The following is an 18,069-nucleotide window of genomic DNA, read 5'->3' as shown; positions in this document are numbered from 1 at the left end:
GCAGGGAAGCGTGGCATCCCTCTCCGTTAGGACCGCACGAGTCCTGCGTTGTCTGATGTGCAAATCGAGCTTTCGTCTGCGCACAGACAGCCCTGCACGTTTTTGCAAGTCGCATTTTAAAGGATGGTGGATGTATTTGGATATCACTGGAGGGTGAACGTAGGCAAATATTGATTCTGTGATGGCAGCTGCTGTAGTTGTCGTCTCCCCACGGCTCGGATCCACCGGCAGAGCTATCTGGGGACGTCCCATGTCCTCCCACGCCCCGCACAGCCACAAGCACACGGAGCCCGGGTGGCCGTGGCAGTAGGAAACTTTCCGGTTTGAAAATCCAAATAATGGGAGCATCAGTCCAGGGGTGTATTTCCTGGGGCAGCAAGGAGCACGAGGCTCTATCGATTTGGTTTTTCCAGCTCACTTTAACTTACTAAAATAAAAACCAAACGGATGGTGTATGTGGTGGTTGTATGAATGATTGCTCGTTATGACAAATCTTTGCCTAATTTCTTTGAACATTTCAAATAATTGCCCTAATTTGAATGGTTCCTTGCTTGAACCACTAGACAATGCCAAAGGTCAGTTAAGTGATCAGAAACATTAGTTTTATCTTCATTTCAGTGTAACACATGAATTGTGAGAAGCAAGTAGACTAGAGTAGACCAAGCTCTTCGAGGACCGTTGGGCAAAGCAATTTCTGCTGCTGCTGCTGCTGGGACACGACGCTGTCCCCGAGCGCGGTGATGTCCTTTCCCTAGTGTTGGGTTGTTTCCTTTTCCGTTTGTTCGATCTCTAACTGGAAGGAACATTTCTGTTTCAGTCCTCCTCGGCCTCTGGCTAACATGAACGACACCATGGTGACCCACATGTCCTCTGGAGCACCTACGCCAACAAAAAGGTATGCGTGCCGTACTGTACCGGTTGTTTATTTCTGTGAGAGGTAAAAAAATGCAGAGTATGGATTTTGTATCACTAGGACTCTTCTAATAGATTTCAGGTAACACTGCCACTTGAAAGTGGCTACGCAGCATTCGTCATATAAGGGGTTGTTTGCAGTGCTTCGTTTTGTTCTCTCTGAAGAGTGATTTTCTTTTATTGGAATAGATCTTATTTATTACATGAGCATGACTGAAGAAATATCTAAAGAGCGCTGAAGAGATTGTTTTTCTTTTTAAATAGAGCATTACTTCCCAAGCTGTTCTGAGAAAGGCTGGTCTTGTTGTATCATAGGCTCCTCTGCTTACAAAGGAGAGTAATTCCGTTCTGCTGGAGACATTTCACATCACGCGTATACTGCCGTGCCGTTGCCAACGCTTGTTCTCCACGCCAAACACAGTTGAGCTGCCAAAGTTCTTTCAAGTTGCCCATGGCTACTGGAGGCATTTAGGTTTGAGTCGAATTTGGGGGTACATTTACTGAGCTGTACATATGTAAATTATTGTATGGATGTACGTATGTAAACATGCAAAAAACTAGTTGACTCCAGTATTTGCACTTTTCTTTCTTGTTAAGATATGCTAGGGAGAATAGCAAGGTGGTTCACTGGAGCCTTCACTTGTCCAAAGCTGTGAATGAATAAATGTTCCTTGCGAGGAATGAGACTGAACTGTCACTATTGCAGTGACAAGGTGGTACTCAAGAGGCAAGCCAGAGCCCTCGTTTTCAGCAGCAGTCCTTCAAACGGAACTAAGCAAAACCCATGTACTTTCCTTCTACTTTCCAAGACCAAAAAAAAATCGGTTGTGTATGCAGGTTTGAACTGGCTACATTAAAATTATTTCAAAGTCTGTCTATGAATTGTCCCCTGTAGTGGCTACACACACTGCACAATATACGGTATGCTGTATGACTTCAGATGTGGGATGTGGTGGAGTCCCCATCACTGGAGGCTTTCAAGATGCAATTAGACAAGGTGCTAGATAATCTTATCTAGGCTACCTTTCCCACCAAAGGCTGGACCAGATGATCTTGTGAGGTCCCTTCCAACCTGGGCTGTTCTGTGGTTCTATGAAATGCTTCTTATTCTGTGCAATACACCTTTTGCTGAATTAGAAGCGAAGAGGCTGAGAGAGCAGATGATTGCCAAAGGCAGTGCTTTACAGAGTATGCACGTAGGCAGTCCTTAAGCACATGACCCGTAACATCTTCTCGTTTATTGAGTTGCAAGCAACCTTATGGGCAAGGTCTTTTTCTTTGTCTCTGCTTTTAACCTCTGTTGGGGGTCCAAATTTGTTTGCTGTAGTGCAGACAACAATCGTCTTCAAATCTCTGTCAGAGAAGATCCTGCTGTAGGCACACGTCCTCTGTGCTCACAAGCTTGAAACATTGCCTGAGTAGCAAAGTCTGCAAGGTTCTCCTGCAGCCTCCTCCTCCTCCTGCATAAAAGGTCTTACAGAATGGAATGGTACAACCCTCGGTCAGTTCTGGCTCAGGAGCAACAGTTAATTTGGGTAGTGATCACCTAGTTCCGTAGTTTCTACTGCTTTATTTAACTGGTTTTTCCCAAGCTTAATCCAAACTGGATAATTTACATTTAAAAAATCTCTAATTCCACAGTCATCAAGACCATCTCACCTGTCTGGTAGGTTGAGCTTCCTGGTGCCACCCGGTCGTGTTCTGGCTCACCAGTGTTCCACCTCTTGCCAGTACATGAAGAGTTTCTGTGCTGGTCAGTGGGCGATAGGTGCCTTTTTGTCTCAGGGAATAATGGAGTCCCAGGAACTGTTCCTTCCTCTGCTTCTTTCCACCTGGCGATTCCTTTCTTTCTCAGATTGTGTCTACTGTGTTACCTATAAATATCATGTCTGATCTAGAAGAAGAGGACAGAGTGAAACTTGAGTTTATCCCCAGCAAGTATCTCTGCTTTTTTTGTTTTGCATAACGCCAAGAGACAGACTCACGCAAAATATAAGCTTAGCAGTGAGCGTTCTGCAGGATGGTCTCTGATGGAGGAGGTGAAGCAATCCTCCACAGGTACGCTTTTCAGTTGCTGATGTAGTTCAAGCACACGGGAACAAATACTGTACTGCTAGAAGAGCAAATGAGAAAATGAAACAAGTATTGGCTTTATTGCCAAGTACCAGTTTTGATCCTTAAGTACATTGTACCTAAGGGAACACTTTTTTTTTTTTCCACGTCAACATCCAGAAACTCATTCAGGATACATCTTTTAGATCATAATCTGCCAGTAATGCTTCTGTTCTTCTGCAGGCAGGGCCTAGCCTACCTATTCCCTTAATTGCAGAAGGGGGACGCCATAGAAAATGCTGGGAAAATACCGTATCAGGCACTAGTCCAAAATAAGAAGAGGGCTGGATATTACGACTTGACCCTTCAACTTGTTTTCTTGGCCATGTAGACCTTACAATACACTGCTGAGATGAGGAATAGTAGAACAGCATTTTTGTATGGGATAAGGAAGGGAAAGAAAATCGACAGCTTATGGTAAGTAGGTATTAGAAGGTAAAGTAGTGTTGAATGGTAACACTAATTAGATTATGACAAGACCTCTACATTGCCAGGGGTTTTAAGGGTACAAGAGTTTCATGCCGATATTGTATCCTGTCACCCATGATGACAAGTAGCAGATACTTAGCTAGGATTATAAGCAGCAAGTCATTAAGTCAAATCAGTAAGGCAAATTTTGCTCTTGGTTTTTGCACTTGCTCCCATCTTGCAGCCCTCATCAGTTTACTTCCCGATTTGCAGTATATAGAGAGACCACTGCTTCGTAAATCCAGCATCCACAAGTGAGTCCTACAACTATGAGCTGTTTAAGAAAGCTCTTCCTTTTTTGTTCTAACATTCACCACCTTTGTGCTATTGAAGGTTGTATATATCCCACCTGCTTCTAGCCTGAGTCTTCATCTACTTAATTTTTCCTTGCACAGAAAGTAATCTGTAATTTGGATGAAGCTCGTTGTCCTTGTCACAACCTCTTCTTCTTTCAACATTTCTTTTTGGTGCAGGATGACCAGAACCACACCTAATAGTCAAATCTGAGCCCACTTTGGTGTTCCAGTCCCATATTCTTCTGCTTGTGTGAATTGCGGGGATTCACCTACCTCTTGTGAGCAGAGACTGTCCCAAAGGCACGCAACTAAAGAAGTCTCTCTCTTCTCTGATGTGGGCAGGGATATACATAGATCCGGAGCGGATCACAAGAATACCAGAAATATTGGATGTAGAAACTGCAGTGGTCAAGGGAAACATAAATAGCTTTTCCACAGTGCTACCATGATTAGTATTTTGACCAATGAGGACAGGATAGAATCGGCAACAGGGCTTTAGAATCAGCAACACCCTTTGGCTTGGAGCATTCTTGTATTTATAAAGGAGCAAGGTCTCTCTTCTGTCTGTTGTCCAAGACAAGATCAGGTAGACTGATGATAATTCAGAAATAAAGATTTGAGAAATTAGACCTGTTTGGACTTAGGGCATGTCATCTGCCTCTACGCACCCTACAACTGTCAGCTGCCAAGATTTGCTTAAAAAGTTCCTCGTGAGAATCAGTTATCATTTGCTAACTCAGACCTCATTACATCTGCAGAAGGGATCTGAGTGAGATTATCAAGAAAGCCTGGATGGTAACAAAAATGGCAAGATAGGCTACTTCAGCTGTTGGGGCCGATCCTTGGTCACAGTTGATTGCAAGCAGCTCGTATTGTGAAAAATATGCAAGTAACTATTGATGGCTTCCCATTTGAAAGCACAGAACTTTTCTGTACTCTGATAAATAAGTTGTTTCCTCAGCGATTCAAAGGCTGCACTGAGGTGACTCAGGATGAAGACCTCTATAGCACATATACTTTACAGGTACCATCCCCAGCAAAGGCTAAGAAAAGAAGATGGAATAAACATGGAATAAACACCAAAGAAACGACCTGATTCTGCAAAATGATCATTGGTGTCATTCTTTGTGCACAGTTTGCTCTTCGTGAGAGGCGAGACGTTCACAGAATGTGGAGTGGCACTAGACCAGGCCAGAACGCATCTCTAGAAAGCCGAAATCATCTTACTTTCAAGTGTCATCTTCCGTCAGGCATCGTGAGAATTCACAGGCGGCAAATACGTGGTAGATGCCATCGTCTGTGAGTGCCGTACCCGTATTAGTACCTGCCTCTTACCAAGGTCCTGGCTCATCCCTCTTCGAGGATCCCACTTTCAGAATTCTGTTAGGCAAGGTTACTTCATCTAGCAGATTCTGCAAGAGTTCGTGGGAGGAGGCTTCTTCTCTCTATACTTGCTTATTCCAGAGAAGGAAGGGGGTATTTAGCTTTTCCTGGACCTGGGGGGAATGGACAGGCTCCTCAGGCTCAGGTAGTAATGTTTGCCTCCATCATTCCAGCTCCTCAGGCTCTCAGCTTGCAGAACGCATACTCCTCCATAACCACTCAACAGGCCCCTGGGGATCTACCTGAGGCTCGCAGTGGGACCCAAACACATCTCTCGAAAGGTATTGTCATTCAGACCCTGCTTAGTGCCTGTGTTCTTTGCAAAATGTCTAGGCGTGGTGGCTACGTACGCCTGCCCAAGTCTGACCAGGGTTGGTTTGGTTTTAATCACAGAATAATGAGAAATACAGGTCTTCATCAGAGCTTCCCTGCTCAGCTGAGGTTCTACAAGGAGCGATCGGTGAAAGCCATTTCAGACTATAGCAGTTGTGTGATCCAAACTGTTTCCGTCTCTGCAGGGCTTACCTGCTGGCGTTACTGAGCTGAACTACACTGAAAGGCACTTCTGAAGTAGCATAGTTTATCTTAATCAGGCCGTGTCCACGCATACCAAAGAAATGCTGCTTACCAGGTGTTACTTGATACTGCTAAAACTTTGGCTCAGGTCAAGAATACATATTTCAAAAAGAATACGGAAACACTGCAAAATTAATTAAAGCAGAGCGACAGAAAAATCTACAAGCTGGAAATGTGATGCTGAAGGAGCATTATCTGTTCAGTTTATTAGGGAAGGTAGAGATGTGGCTTGATTGCTAGGTTACAAATACTTACACATGGAAATCCATCCAGCAGCAGGGTTTTTAGCCTTGCGTGGAAGGGCATCGCAAGGTCCACTGACTTCTGCACAGCCTCTGCAAGCGGCCGGGCCAGACGGTTACAGAGTCTGGGCGTTTAGAGCAGGCGCGGAAGGTGAAAGGTGCGGAAGGTGAAGCCTTGGCTCTTGCCTCAGCCTGAAAGAGCTTGTATTTGTCTCAGCATACGCCCGTCCACGCAGGGTGTACTGTTTCCAAGTATCGTGAGACGTTCGGTGCGCTGAGCCACTGAATACGCATTGTCGGTTCGTGTGTCATCGAGTTTGCCAGGGGCGTAGGAGCGCGCATCTGCGATGTCTTTGTGTCCTCCGTTCCTGTAAATCTGGAAAATGTACAGGTGTCGTAGTCAATGATAGAGGAGAAACGGGTTTTCCCCCTTTGAAAACTTCTTATATTTCTGTTTTGCCAGTTCATATATGTCTGATTGCAGTGTTTTCCCCAAGATTTATTCCTATCGCTCTAGGTTAATCCGTGATGTAGAAGATCATCACTGACTCAAACTGAGGCCTCGCTTCCCTGGCCGGAGGCACCACCGCATCTCAGCGGTGGGAGATAAAGACGGCAGGGTCGCTGCGGTTGCTTTGTGTGAGCCAAACAGGGCTCAGAGCCGCATTTTAATGTGCTGAAGCTGCTCAAACTGGCCACCTCTCAGTGCCTTGGCTTCTTTTTGAAAGCCAAATTTTTTCCTAAAATTGACTGTATTTTATACACCTGGAATAAATGATGGATGAATACGTTAGAGGTTACCTGTTTGCCTGTCTGTGGACACCGAATTCGTCCTGCAAACAGGAAGGATAGGGCTCGGCCCCTCTTTCAGTGTCCTCAGAGCTGAAGAAGAATGAACGGGTGTCAGCAAAGCACAATGGCATTTGCCAGAAATAGATTTGATTTCTGTGGTAGTGATATTAGAGTATGAGCCAAAGGTAGTGTCCTGCCTAAAGCCTTCTGAAGAGCATTTTACATTTCTTCCTACCTTCATCAAACTTTCTTCCTTCACGCTAAAATATTTCAGCTTCCACCGGTAGATTAATCCAAGAGTCAGGTTTTTGTTTTGCTTTGCTTCCTTTCCCCAAAAGTTGGAGCAAATTTATTGGAAGGTGCAGTTGGAAGGGATAGTACATGGATACCTGTACTTGATTTTGTTGGAAAAAGAGAATTGCTGCTGCAATTTTTTAATTGCATCCACATACTATTAGGAAGTTGCTGTTCACAGGGTTTCCTATAGATATAGATATAGATATAGATATAGATATAGATATAGATATAGATATAGATATAGCTGTCTGGGTAGTATAGCTAACGCAGAACCTCAGTGGAAGTCCATACAGATTAATGTATATGGCTTAAAAAGCCTTTTTCATGTGTTTCCTAGTTAAGTTTTTAATAAGAGAAGGAATTTAGTCATAATAGTGAATTGCACTAGATTATTTGTGAAGACCGGCCTTGTTCCAGTTGTAACCTGTTTGTCACGGTGGGCACGGGGAGGGTGTGGGTCTCTCTGGGAGGCACACGGGTTTCCTGCGTCGTCCCCAGGCTTCCACGCAACCGGAGCTAGTGCAGAGCCCAGCCGTGGGCCGCGGCTCCATACTGACCTCTGCAAAAAACAGTTAAGCCAGAGCGCATCCACAAGACGCACGGAAGAGAGCCTGAAATCAGTAACTGCTGCTGTGGGACAACGAGAGACTTCTCTAGCTTCTGCTTGACAGCTCTGGCCTTGAGAAACCGAGGCACCGGTCTGGCTCCCAGCCGCAGAGCAGGCCGTCCTCGGTCTGGGGCGTCCCGGGGGAAGAAAGGCTGTCACCAGCAGGTCGAGGGAGGGGGGTCTGCCCCTCTGCTCCGCTCTGCTGAGACCCCCCTGCAGTGCTGCGTCCAGCTCGGGGGTCCCCAGCACAAGAAGGACATGGAGCTGTTGGAGCCAGGCCAGAGGAGGCCACGGAGATGAGGCGAGGGCTGGAGCACCTCTGCTCTGGAGACCTCAGGCTGAGAGAGTTGGGCTGGTTCAGCCTGGAGAAGAGAAGGCTGCGGGGAGACCTTCGAGCCCCTTCCAGTCCCTGCAGGGGCTCCAGGAAAGCTGGAGAGGGGCTGGTGCCAAGGGCAGGGAGGGACAGGCCAAGGGGCATGGCCTGAAGCTGCAGGAGGGGAGATGGAGATGGGATGTGAGGCAGAAATCCTTCCCTGTGAGGGTGCTGAGGCCCTGGCACAGGTTGCCCAGAGAAGCTGGGGCTGCCCCTGGCTCCCTGGCAGTGTTCAAGGCCAGGTTGGATGGGGCTTTGGGCAAGCTGGGCTAGTGGAGGGTGTCCCTGCCCATGGCAGGGGTGGCACTGGGTGGGCTGGGAGGTCCCTGCCCACCCAAACCAGTCGGGGATTCTGGGGTGTGATGATCCTCATGATGGTTCCCTCCATGCGTTGCACAAGGGCAGGACGGGGGCCAGCTGCACTGTCGAGCTTCTCGCTCTTCCAGGACACAGTGAATGCCACCATTCAGCGGCGGCAGAGCAGGATGGAAACCTCTTTTTGTGATTTCCTGCTGTTAAAAACACAGAAATAATCTCCCTTTGACAACTGTTTGTTGGGAATAAGACTGAGCTGGACGAACAGGATTTTCATGCCTGAGCTCACTTTTTTGGTGAACTAAAAAGTGAAAAACAAACAAACCAGAGGAGCCCTCGCCAACGCTCCTCTTCAGTCCGTGCACATCTCTCGGAGGAACCTCCAGCATTTCCAGCCTCCTCATCCTCTGCTTTCGGTGGGCAAATATCCAGAGGGACAATGAACTCCTCAGATCCCAGCATTTCAGTAACTGCACGTTGCACGAGGCAGGGAACTTTCTGTCGTCTCTGAAATGCTGTGGACAGAATGAGGTCAGAGAAAGTTTTTTTCTAGTAAGCAGGGAGTTGTGGGAACAGAAGCGTAGCTATGGCCACGCGCAGCTGGGGGGGGGGGGGGGTTCACATTCACATATGTAACATTGACATTTTGATATTTTTCATCTTGCAAAATGTAAGTTTCCAGACGAAAAACCCCGACTGATTCAATGGCATGTTCGCATTTGATAGCGTTGTGTCGGACGTGGCAGACAGATGTTCCGTACGTTTATTGGGGCAATTTCAATGCACCCTTGCCTGCATTTGTTACCTATGATACAACAACACACAGGATTTCTCTGATCTTTACAGCCAACGCGCCTTTCTCAATAAATGGAGATGATTATGTCTCTTCTGTAAGGCTAGGCCAGGCCCAGTAAATGTTATTTGGTTTAGCTGATTTATCTTAAATTACTTCAGGACTAGGGTTTTTTTCCTCCTGCTGTGGTCAGTGTGTGCTGTTCTTTCAGTAACTCTGTTCCCAAAGACAGCCTGTCCTCAATTAGGCTAACGACGAGTATTGCCCTCTTTAAACACACTTGGTTTCTCAGCAGCCGTGGTCAGTCTGTAGGTTGTGCAGCATCTCTCACATTGCAGATCCACGTCAGAATTGAAATGCATTGTATTTCGGTGTTGGTAATGTATATACTGTGTGAACAGACAGACGGATCCTTCTCTGTTTTTCCCTAAAGGCTCGTATCTGTCTCTGTCGCCATTATAGCCCCATAATTGCCCTCGGACTGAGAAGGGTCTTTAAAATAGAAGTCCTTGCCAACAGCCGATGAAAGCAGTCACCGTGTTTGCTACCTGTAATACAACAAAATGATGCATTCTTTTTTTCTGGTCTCTGCAGCTAAGGAGCCCGGAGGCTACAGACATTACGTTTGGTCAGGTGAAACGTGTTCTTACAGCCTACAGACAAAGTTATTTGCAACTTAAGAACTGCACTTGAAAGGGATATGATGTCACCTGCCTAGACGACATCCAAAACCCTTCTGGTTTCCTATCTGAGAGGTTTTATTTCCACTAACTTGGATTTTTTTTCAGTCTTCTGCTCCTAAGTCACTGATTATCTGCTCTTTGTAGTCCTTCGTACTCTTCCTGCCTTGATTTTTGTTTGTCCTTGTCTACCTTGGCCGTCTCCAGTGCTGCTGATTGCCCCCCGAGTCCTGCCCTGCTCGGGGCTGGCAAACGTAGGCACGTCAGGGCAGTTCCCAGCCTTTTGGTCAGACCTCTGGGAACTCTCCTCTGCCATCAGCTCTGCACCCGCAGATTTCATATCTACGGCATCAATGCTGTCCTTTCTGGGGTTTTTTTAAGTTCTGTAAACCCAAGGTGATTTTTATTTGCTTGGCTAGCTTAATTTATCTTCTGACAATTTCCAATGTGCCTTTTTTCTCCTTTGTTCCCATGTCCACATTCATCTCTCTGACATTTCCTTCTAGCTGTCCAGTCACCAATTCCACCTGAAAGTGACTGAAACTACTGTTACTGTCCGCTCCGCTGTTTTTCTTTGACACAGGTGGAGTACATTCATTTTCTTATATTCTGCCCCTTAGACCTCTGTGACCTCTAGAGATCCTAGATCCATTTTAGCTGTAGTTTCAGCCACAAAAAGCTTTTGGGGAAGAGAGTTCAATAGCATGAGCCTGGGTGGACTGGGGGCATCGCTGGGATAGATGCGGCCGGGGTGGTCAGGCACGTTTGCACCATAATACCTTAAATATGCCTACATGATACCAAAATAGACTTTCTCCTAGAAAAGGGATAAAAGTATCTCTTTGTCTAGAGGCAAGGGAGATCCCAGCTCACCTATAACCGTGCTCAGTGAAGATGTGACAATACTTTATAACAAGGTGAAAGAGAAAGGGATGGCAAGGAGGGAGGAAGGGTGAGGACAAGGGTCAGCATAATGAATCAACCTGATAATTTCAAACCAAATATCTAGGGGTTTAAACTGATATCTAGATGCCTATAGGTATTTTTTTTTTAACCTGTGGTTTAAAATCCTCCGTGTACAAGTCTGTGGGATGCAGGTTGAGGAAGATGCATTAGGTGAGAGCGTGGAGAGTTTGATGGGGAGGAAAAAATGGTCAGAAGGCATCAGCAAGGGGAATGGTTGGGACATTTAGACACTGCTCTTAAGTGGCTAGAAGATTCAAGATCAGGAGGAAAACATCTGATTAAAATAGAAATCTTGGGTTTCGAACCTGGATGTGAAGGGTGTTGGCATGCAGCTGCCCTGGGGCTAATGCAGACCTGGGAGGGTTTGCAGGCACCGTGCTCTGCAGCCTCATCCTGCCCTCAGCAAGCGTCTCGTGGTGCTGCTGGGTGGGAACAGGAGACACGGGACCTGCGGGCAGGACAGCTGTGCTTAGTCCTGGTGCTGCTTTAATGGTATCTTCTAACCCATCTCTGCTGTGTTGGCGTTGGTCGACCTTTACACCGCTTCTCACCTCGGCTACTTTCACCTTTCCTGCAGTTTTCTCCTTTCTCCAGTAGTGCTGCTTCAGTTGATCTTGTATGCTGCCGCCGAAGGAATCTGTCTCCTTCCTTCCAGTTCTTCCTCCCTCCGGTTCATGATGCGTTTCCCGTAAGAGCAGTGCAGTCTAACTGCTGTCACGGGGCTGCCGGGTCCGGCTGAGCGGTGGTGGTGAAGCACCATGCCAGGCAGGACGGGCATGGCAGCGGGACTGTCCATCAGCAGCACCCCAGAGCGCTGCACTCTCAGGATTTGGATATGCTCGCAATCACCTTTCTCATCGCTTTCAAACACTTTGTTCCTTCTTCAGTTCTTTTTTGCTCCATTCTCTTTTTTACTCCATTAACTTCATACTCTTATTGCTCTCTACAGCTACCTAAAGGAGGTTGTAGTGAGGTGGGTGTTGGTCTCTTCTGCCAAGTAACTGGCAAAAGGACAAGAGGAAATGGTCTCAAGTTGTGTCAGGGGAGGTTCAGATTGGAGATTAGGAAAAATTGCATCACTGAAAGAGTGGTCAGGCATTGGAACAGGATGCCCAGAGAGGTGATGGAGTCACCATCCCTGGAGGTGTTCAAAAAACGTGTAGACGTGGCACTTCGGAACACGGTTTAGTAGACATGGTGGTGCTGGTTTGACGGTTGGACTTGATCTTAGAGGTGTTTTCCAAGCTTAAAGATTCTATGATTCTATGATTCATTTTGCCTACATGTTTTTTTCCCCTAGCTACCTGCTCCAAGATTTGTCAGCCTAGTTCACCTCAATATTTATATTACGCAGTCACAGAAATCCCAGACTGGGTGAGGTTGGAAGGAACCTCCTGAGATCGGCTCATCCAAGCCTGGCTCAAGCAGGGTCAGGTAGAGGAGGTCACCCAGGACCGTGTCCAGTTGGGTTTTAACATCTCCACAGGTGGAGACTCCACAACCTCTCTGGGTGACCTCTGCCAGTGTTTGACCACCCTCGACCACCCTCGTAGTAAAAATGCGTATTTTGCGTTCAGATGGAATTTCTCACGTGGTGCCCGTGGCCCCCGGCCCCGTCCCTGGGCACCACTGGAAGAGCCTGGCTCCTCTGCTTCATCCCCTCCCCGCAGGCGCTGCCAGCCATGGATTCCATCCCCCTGAGCTGCTCTGCTCCAGGCTGAGCCGTCCCAGCTCCCTCAGCCTTTCCCCACAGCAGAGATGCTCCAGGCCTTCGGCATCTCGGTGGCCCCTCGCTGGACTCTCTCCAGTCTGTCCGTGTCCCTCGTGGACTGGGGAGCCTGGCACTGGGCCCAGCACTCCCAGGGTGGGCTCACCAGCGCTGAGCAGAGGGGCAGGATCATCCCCTCCCTCCGTCTCCTGGCAGCACTGTGATGCCCATACTTTCATTTTGCTCGAGTCGTCTGTTTTTACGCTTCCACGTGCTCTTCCACATATTTGGTATAAGTTTCCTGATTAAGATTTTGATTTTTTTTCAAGTAACTTGACAGCAGCATCCCTACTCAGCCAGCTCTTATCGCTGCTGTCCTCCCGCAGCCGCTTGGCTTCCCCCGTCCCGTGTCTGCTTTACGTTCAGGTGGTACAAGATCGCGTTTTGCCCTGTGTTCTCTGCTTCAATGACGACCACCCGGCACGCGGCTGCTGTTGGACTGCGTAATTACATCGTGTGACGTTCGGCGTGGATGTACGCCCCGTCGCCTCTCCCGCACATGGCAGCTGGAGGTGGGGGTCGGGAGAAACCAAAGGGTGGTTCGTGGTGTCGAAGGGACGCGGTGGCTTCCCCGCGACTTCACGTCTCTCGGCCGGATTCCATCGCTGCCTGAGCAGAGCGCCGCGGGTCAGGCACAAGCACGGCTTTCAGCCAGGAATTGCCGTGCTGCGTTTCAGAGGCTGTATGATGCAGAGAATGGTGGTAATTATCCTTTTTGACCTCCACATCTATTTAAATGAACGATGGGGGAAAGTAACGTGACAGAAAACAAGAGATCCCTCTAGATTATGTCCTGGCAACTCTTTCAAGAGTTCTTTCCCTTCTCAGTAGCCAGAGCAGCAGAGTGCAATTCTGTAATGATTTACAAAGTTGTGAGCCAGCATAATAGAAATTTGCAGGGATTTCTTGCTGTAAATTACAGGTTTTTAAATAAACTCTCTATTTCAGTCAGCTTTCCTGGTAGATTTTCAGAACAGAAATTAGTTTCAGACACCGAAAGCACCATTTAAATACCTTAGTAATTTATTGAGTTGCTTATAAAGCTGCAGAGCCACGTCTTAGTGTGTAAGTTCTGGGGCAGGAGCCAAGGAACCTTTCAGAGCCCATTTCTCCCTGCGCCGCAGTCGCGCGTTGGAGCCGCCGGCACGGCTGGGCACCCAGACCCGACCTCCAGCCATGACCGCCGAGAAGCGGCACGAGGAGCGGTGACCTCGCTTTTCTGTCCCCACTTCACTGCTTCCCTCCGTCCCTCGGAAGCAGCACGGTTAGCCTTCTTTCTCGCTGTCTTTTCACTAGCGCTTCGCATGGCGTAACCTGATTTGGCCTGCGGTGGCCGTTGTTGTATGAAAAGGGTGGGGAAACGTACTATAAAATGACATTTTAATGCTGCTTTGAAGAATTCGGTTGCAGCATGTGGCTCACTCGGGAGGGAGAAGGTGGTTCTTTGTCCCTGATGCCACCTTCTGCAAACTGAAAGATTCTGTGGTTATAGTATAATTCTGAGTTTCTCTACCAGGGATATATTCATTTTTTTTAAAAGCAGAAGGAAACAAGCCCTCAGCGGTGTGTGTGACCGCTGTCGGAACTCAAGCCAAGCTGAGGACGCCTACGCATCTTCTTGGAAGGTGTCGATATGACTCAGAGTGCCGGCTGAATAGAAAGTCGCTTTCTAAAGGCATTTTTTCGACAAAAACTTTCCCAGACCTTAGGTTTTAAAGGCATTTCCAGAGAGGTGCAGCAGAACCGCCCCGCGGTGTCCCTGCCCCACCAGCCGGCCGCCCTTCACCTGTACGCTTGCGGTTTAATCGTGGAAAAAAAGCCAAGAGAGGGTTGACATTGTGGGGTCAAGAGACGACGTCGCCGTTTCTCTGCTCCCAGGCTGTACGGAGAAGTATTTTTGCCGAAATATATGTCTGAAAGTGGAAGGGGTACCTTCAGGTGCCTGCACACGTTATGAAACAATCGGTCCGTACCCACGTAGAGGGGTAGGGGGTAAAAATAGCTGACATAGCTGTGTCGAGAACCAGTCGTGTCAGCGAATGGAAGTTGGGTGGTTCTGCCTGGGTGGGCGGCCTCGTGAAGAGGGGGAGGCACTAATTCAAACGCTATTGACTCATAAAGCTTTGACACTATCCCATATGGTGTTTTCATAAATAAACCAGGTAAACGTGGACTGGTTGAAGCTGCTGTTATGTGGGTGCAACACCAGTTGAAAAATTACGGTCAGAGGAAGAAAATATCAATATTTTCCTAGCAAAGAGGGAGCGCGCGTCAGGTGGGATCCCGCAGGGTCCACTCCCGGTTCCGCGTTAGGCGGTTTAGTCCTTGGCAGCTTGCACGATGAAGTAGGGAACGCGCGTACAGACATTTCATACCGACGCTATGCAAGGGAGGTGCTGGGCATCCTCCAGAGGACAAGTGTCTCATTCAGAACAGTCCTGAAATTAATAAAGCAGCTTTGGGCAACGGGAAAGAAAATACAATGCATGCGTAAAGGAGTAGAGAACGACCGACTAGACGGGCCTGTTGCTGACAAGTCTCTGGGGAGCTGCAGCGGGTTGGGAGCTGAATGCGAATCGACAAACTTCCCACAAAAAGGAGATGAAAATGTGACTGGGGTTGGTAGCACCAGGAGCTCGGTGAGTCAGCAGCGGTGGCTTCCGCCCGATGTGCTGAGTCAGCTTTTGGCCAGCAGATACGGAGAAGGCGGTAGGCGCGCTGCCGGTCCGCGAGCAGCCGATGGTAGTGACAACTCAAGAAGGGGAGTCGTCTGCTGTGGCGGAGCTCCTGCGGCGAGCCCCGGGGCTCGGGGTCCGCCTGGGGAGCGGGGAGGGGAAGCCCCAGGTTTAGTTCTCAGCCACAGAAGTTTGAGATGAGTGGTGGGAACGGCAGGTCTAAGGATGGTTTAAGAAAACATCTCCTATCTCATCCGATTGACCCCCCCTTTGAGGAGAGGGTGGGCTGGAGACCTCTGGACGTCCTTCCCACGTCACAGTTCTAGTAAATTAATTACCAAACCCTAGAGCCGTTCGGATTTTCTTTAAAGAGTGTATCTAAGTGTGTTGGATGAAACAACTTCAACAGGAGACCAAACGTTCACTAGCAATATGGCTGGAGCAATATGGAGAAGCGATTCCTAAGTTTTTGTTATTTTCATTTTGCTTCAAATTATTTAGCAAATGCTGTCCAAATTCACGAGTGGCTGGGGCGACTCCAGAATTGCCTTCTGACGTAGAAGTGATGCACTGGGAAAAGGAAGAATAGAGAAGAGAGGGTCAGAGCTGCATTTATCAAGGCCGGAGAGGAGCATTTGTTCTAATCAGGACAGAGGACGATGAGGTGTCCTTGGGAGCCGTAACCCGGTGGCCAGTGACCGAGAGCTGTGTCACGGTCGTGTGGTGCAGCAGGGCCGGGGGAAGCTCGGCTCGGGCGGGATGTCCTTCGGCAAAGAGCCGGGGTGCTGCGGGAGGACGGAGCTGGGCTCTGATGGACGGAGGTGCTGCAGGGCTCTGCTCGGCCCAGGAAACGGAATGCTCAGAACGTTTTTAATACAAGGGTAGCTAACAGCCTTCCGAAATACAGAGTGACTGCGCTTAAACCTCTGAACACCCGAAATGTAGAGGTAGAGGATTAGAAAGGTTTAAACATCCGAAAGCAAGTGAATACAGAATTATGAGGTGTGACATCCCTGGATGAGGCGGGGAGAGGGAAGGAGACGAGTCAGCAGCCTTGGGGTGCGATGGGGAGAGGTGAGAAGCTGGGAGGTGGTGATCCCAGCTCAGCCCAGTGATCCCAGCTCAGCCCAGTGATCCCAGCTCAGCCCAGCACTCCCAGCTCAGCCCAGCAATCCCAGCTCAGCCCAGTGATCCCAGCTCAGCCCAGCACTCCCAGCTCAGCCCAGCACTCCCAGCTCAGCCCAGTGATCCCAGCTCAGCCCAGCAATCCCAGCTCAGCCCAGCACTCCCAGCTCAGCCCAGTGATCCCAGCTCAGCCCAGCGATCCCAGCTCAGGTAAGATTGAGGTATATACACTAGGTTTGTGGTTTCTTTTCCCACCCTGTCGCTAGCTCTGTCTCGTATGGCTTCTGCTGTTTGCCATCCGCACTGCTGCTTCGCGTGGCACGGCTGCTTTGAACGAGCACCAGTTGCACTACAGACATTCGGGAGGTTTTCCACTGACACCGTTTCCGAAGAATCAAGCTTGTCCGTAGTTATCCCAGGCTTTCCCAGAGGAGCTGAATTCGGTGAAAGACAGGCCCTTTGGAAACGCGAGTGAAAGGTACGGGGCAGCGTGACTTTGCGTGCTGAGCGCTGCCGTGAAGGCTCTGCTTCGGGGACCAGCGCAGGCTGCCGTTTGCAAAGAGCGGCACGTTCAGCCAGGGAGCTCCTGGGGCAGCGGGCACGGTTTCATCCTTTTTGAACCTCGAAGCCTGTGTTTATGTGGGGTTTGCAGATCAGGATTGGCTCCACTAGCTTTTATATTTTAATACTACTTTTGCTCTATGAAAGCAGCGCGCGTACCTACGAGACTTTTACAATGCCCCGGTGCAAGGCGCAGAACTGAGCCCTGCGCTTTCTCCTGCCCACCGCGCTTAGGTGAGACCATACCTGTACGCTGCAGCTGAGCAGCAAACACAGCGCTCAACTCTTCCCAGGATCCATCCGCTTCTCTTGGTGATGGATTCATCGGGGCAGAGGGCTTCCCCCCGGTGAGCCTTCCTCCAGCTCTCCTGTAACCAAAAGCCTTGGTCTGACCGTGTCTCCACGCTGTCCGCAACTCCCTCCCGCTGCAGCTGACGGATCCACACGGCGGTTCCTGCTGTCCTAGTGCCATCCCGGGAGCAGGCAGAGAGGACGGGGGTTGTCAGCACCCACCTCCGCTCTGCATTTTGCGATTTTCGGAGGTTTGGAGGCTGCTGCGCGATGTGCTGGAGCACCATTCGGCAAGCTTCCCTGGGCTCAGGAATGTGAATGGGAGATCAGCTACGTGCTAGGAGTGGCGGTCAGGCTCACGTTCGTTTAACGCTCATTTGCCTTCCAAAACCAGGAACGCTAATCATTGTCAAAGCTATTGCCATTTCGAGTTACGAGCGTGGTCATTTCTGGTGGGCTTTTTCCCTTTCAAAAGAGCGTGTGTGATGAGTTATAATGAAAAAGCTCCTGGAATCTTAATCGTGGCCGCAGCAATGGGCCGGCTGTAAGGCACGGCTAAAACCAAGCTTTTCAGCACTTGCCAGTAGTCGGGCTTCACGAAGCGTAGATTGCTTAAAAATTCTTCCGCGCGGTGGTTAATGTTAAGCCTCTTCCTTATTACAAACCCACGATTACAAAGGTTGCTCGTTGCCCGGAGGGGCTGACGTGGGTATATTTTTTATAAGCTCTTATTCTGCTTCTGGCAGACTTCTCTGACATGTTGCTGCACATAACAGAGAAGAAAAGAGCTCGTATGTCTGAAAGACGTGAATTCTGTTGTCGTAGTATCAGTACATT

General features: G+C 48.8%; 1 protein-coding gene across 17 annotated transcripts in view; it reads left to right on the top strand.

The window, feature by feature from the left end:
* DTNB (dystrobrevin beta) overlaps window positions 1–18,069 on the top strand; it is a 204,876-nt gene that overhangs the window by 101,145 nt on the left and 85,662 nt on the right. For 16 of the 17 annotated variants that reach the window (XM_054820030.1, XM_054820024.1, XM_054820029.1 and 13 more), the window contains one exon: window positions 818–895. In XM_054820030.1, coding sequence (XP_054676005.1) covers window positions 818–895 — 78 coding nt within the window. Of the gene's footprint in view, window positions 1–817; window positions 896–5,344; window positions 5,453–18,069 lie in introns of all 17 variants that reach the window. The other variant, XM_054820035.1, reaches the window with a different exon arrangement.

Source organism: Grus americana, chromosome 3 (genome assembly GCF_028858705.1).
Source record: "Grus americana isolate bGruAme1 chromosome 3, bGruAme1.mat, whole genome shotgun sequence".
In the NCBI taxonomy this organism is placed as follows: Eukaryota; Metazoa; Chordata; class Aves; order Gruiformes; family Gruidae; genus Grus; species Grus americana.
The sequence above is the reverse complement of the archived record's forward strand: the minus strand, read 5'-3'. Positions and strand labels throughout refer to the sequence as shown.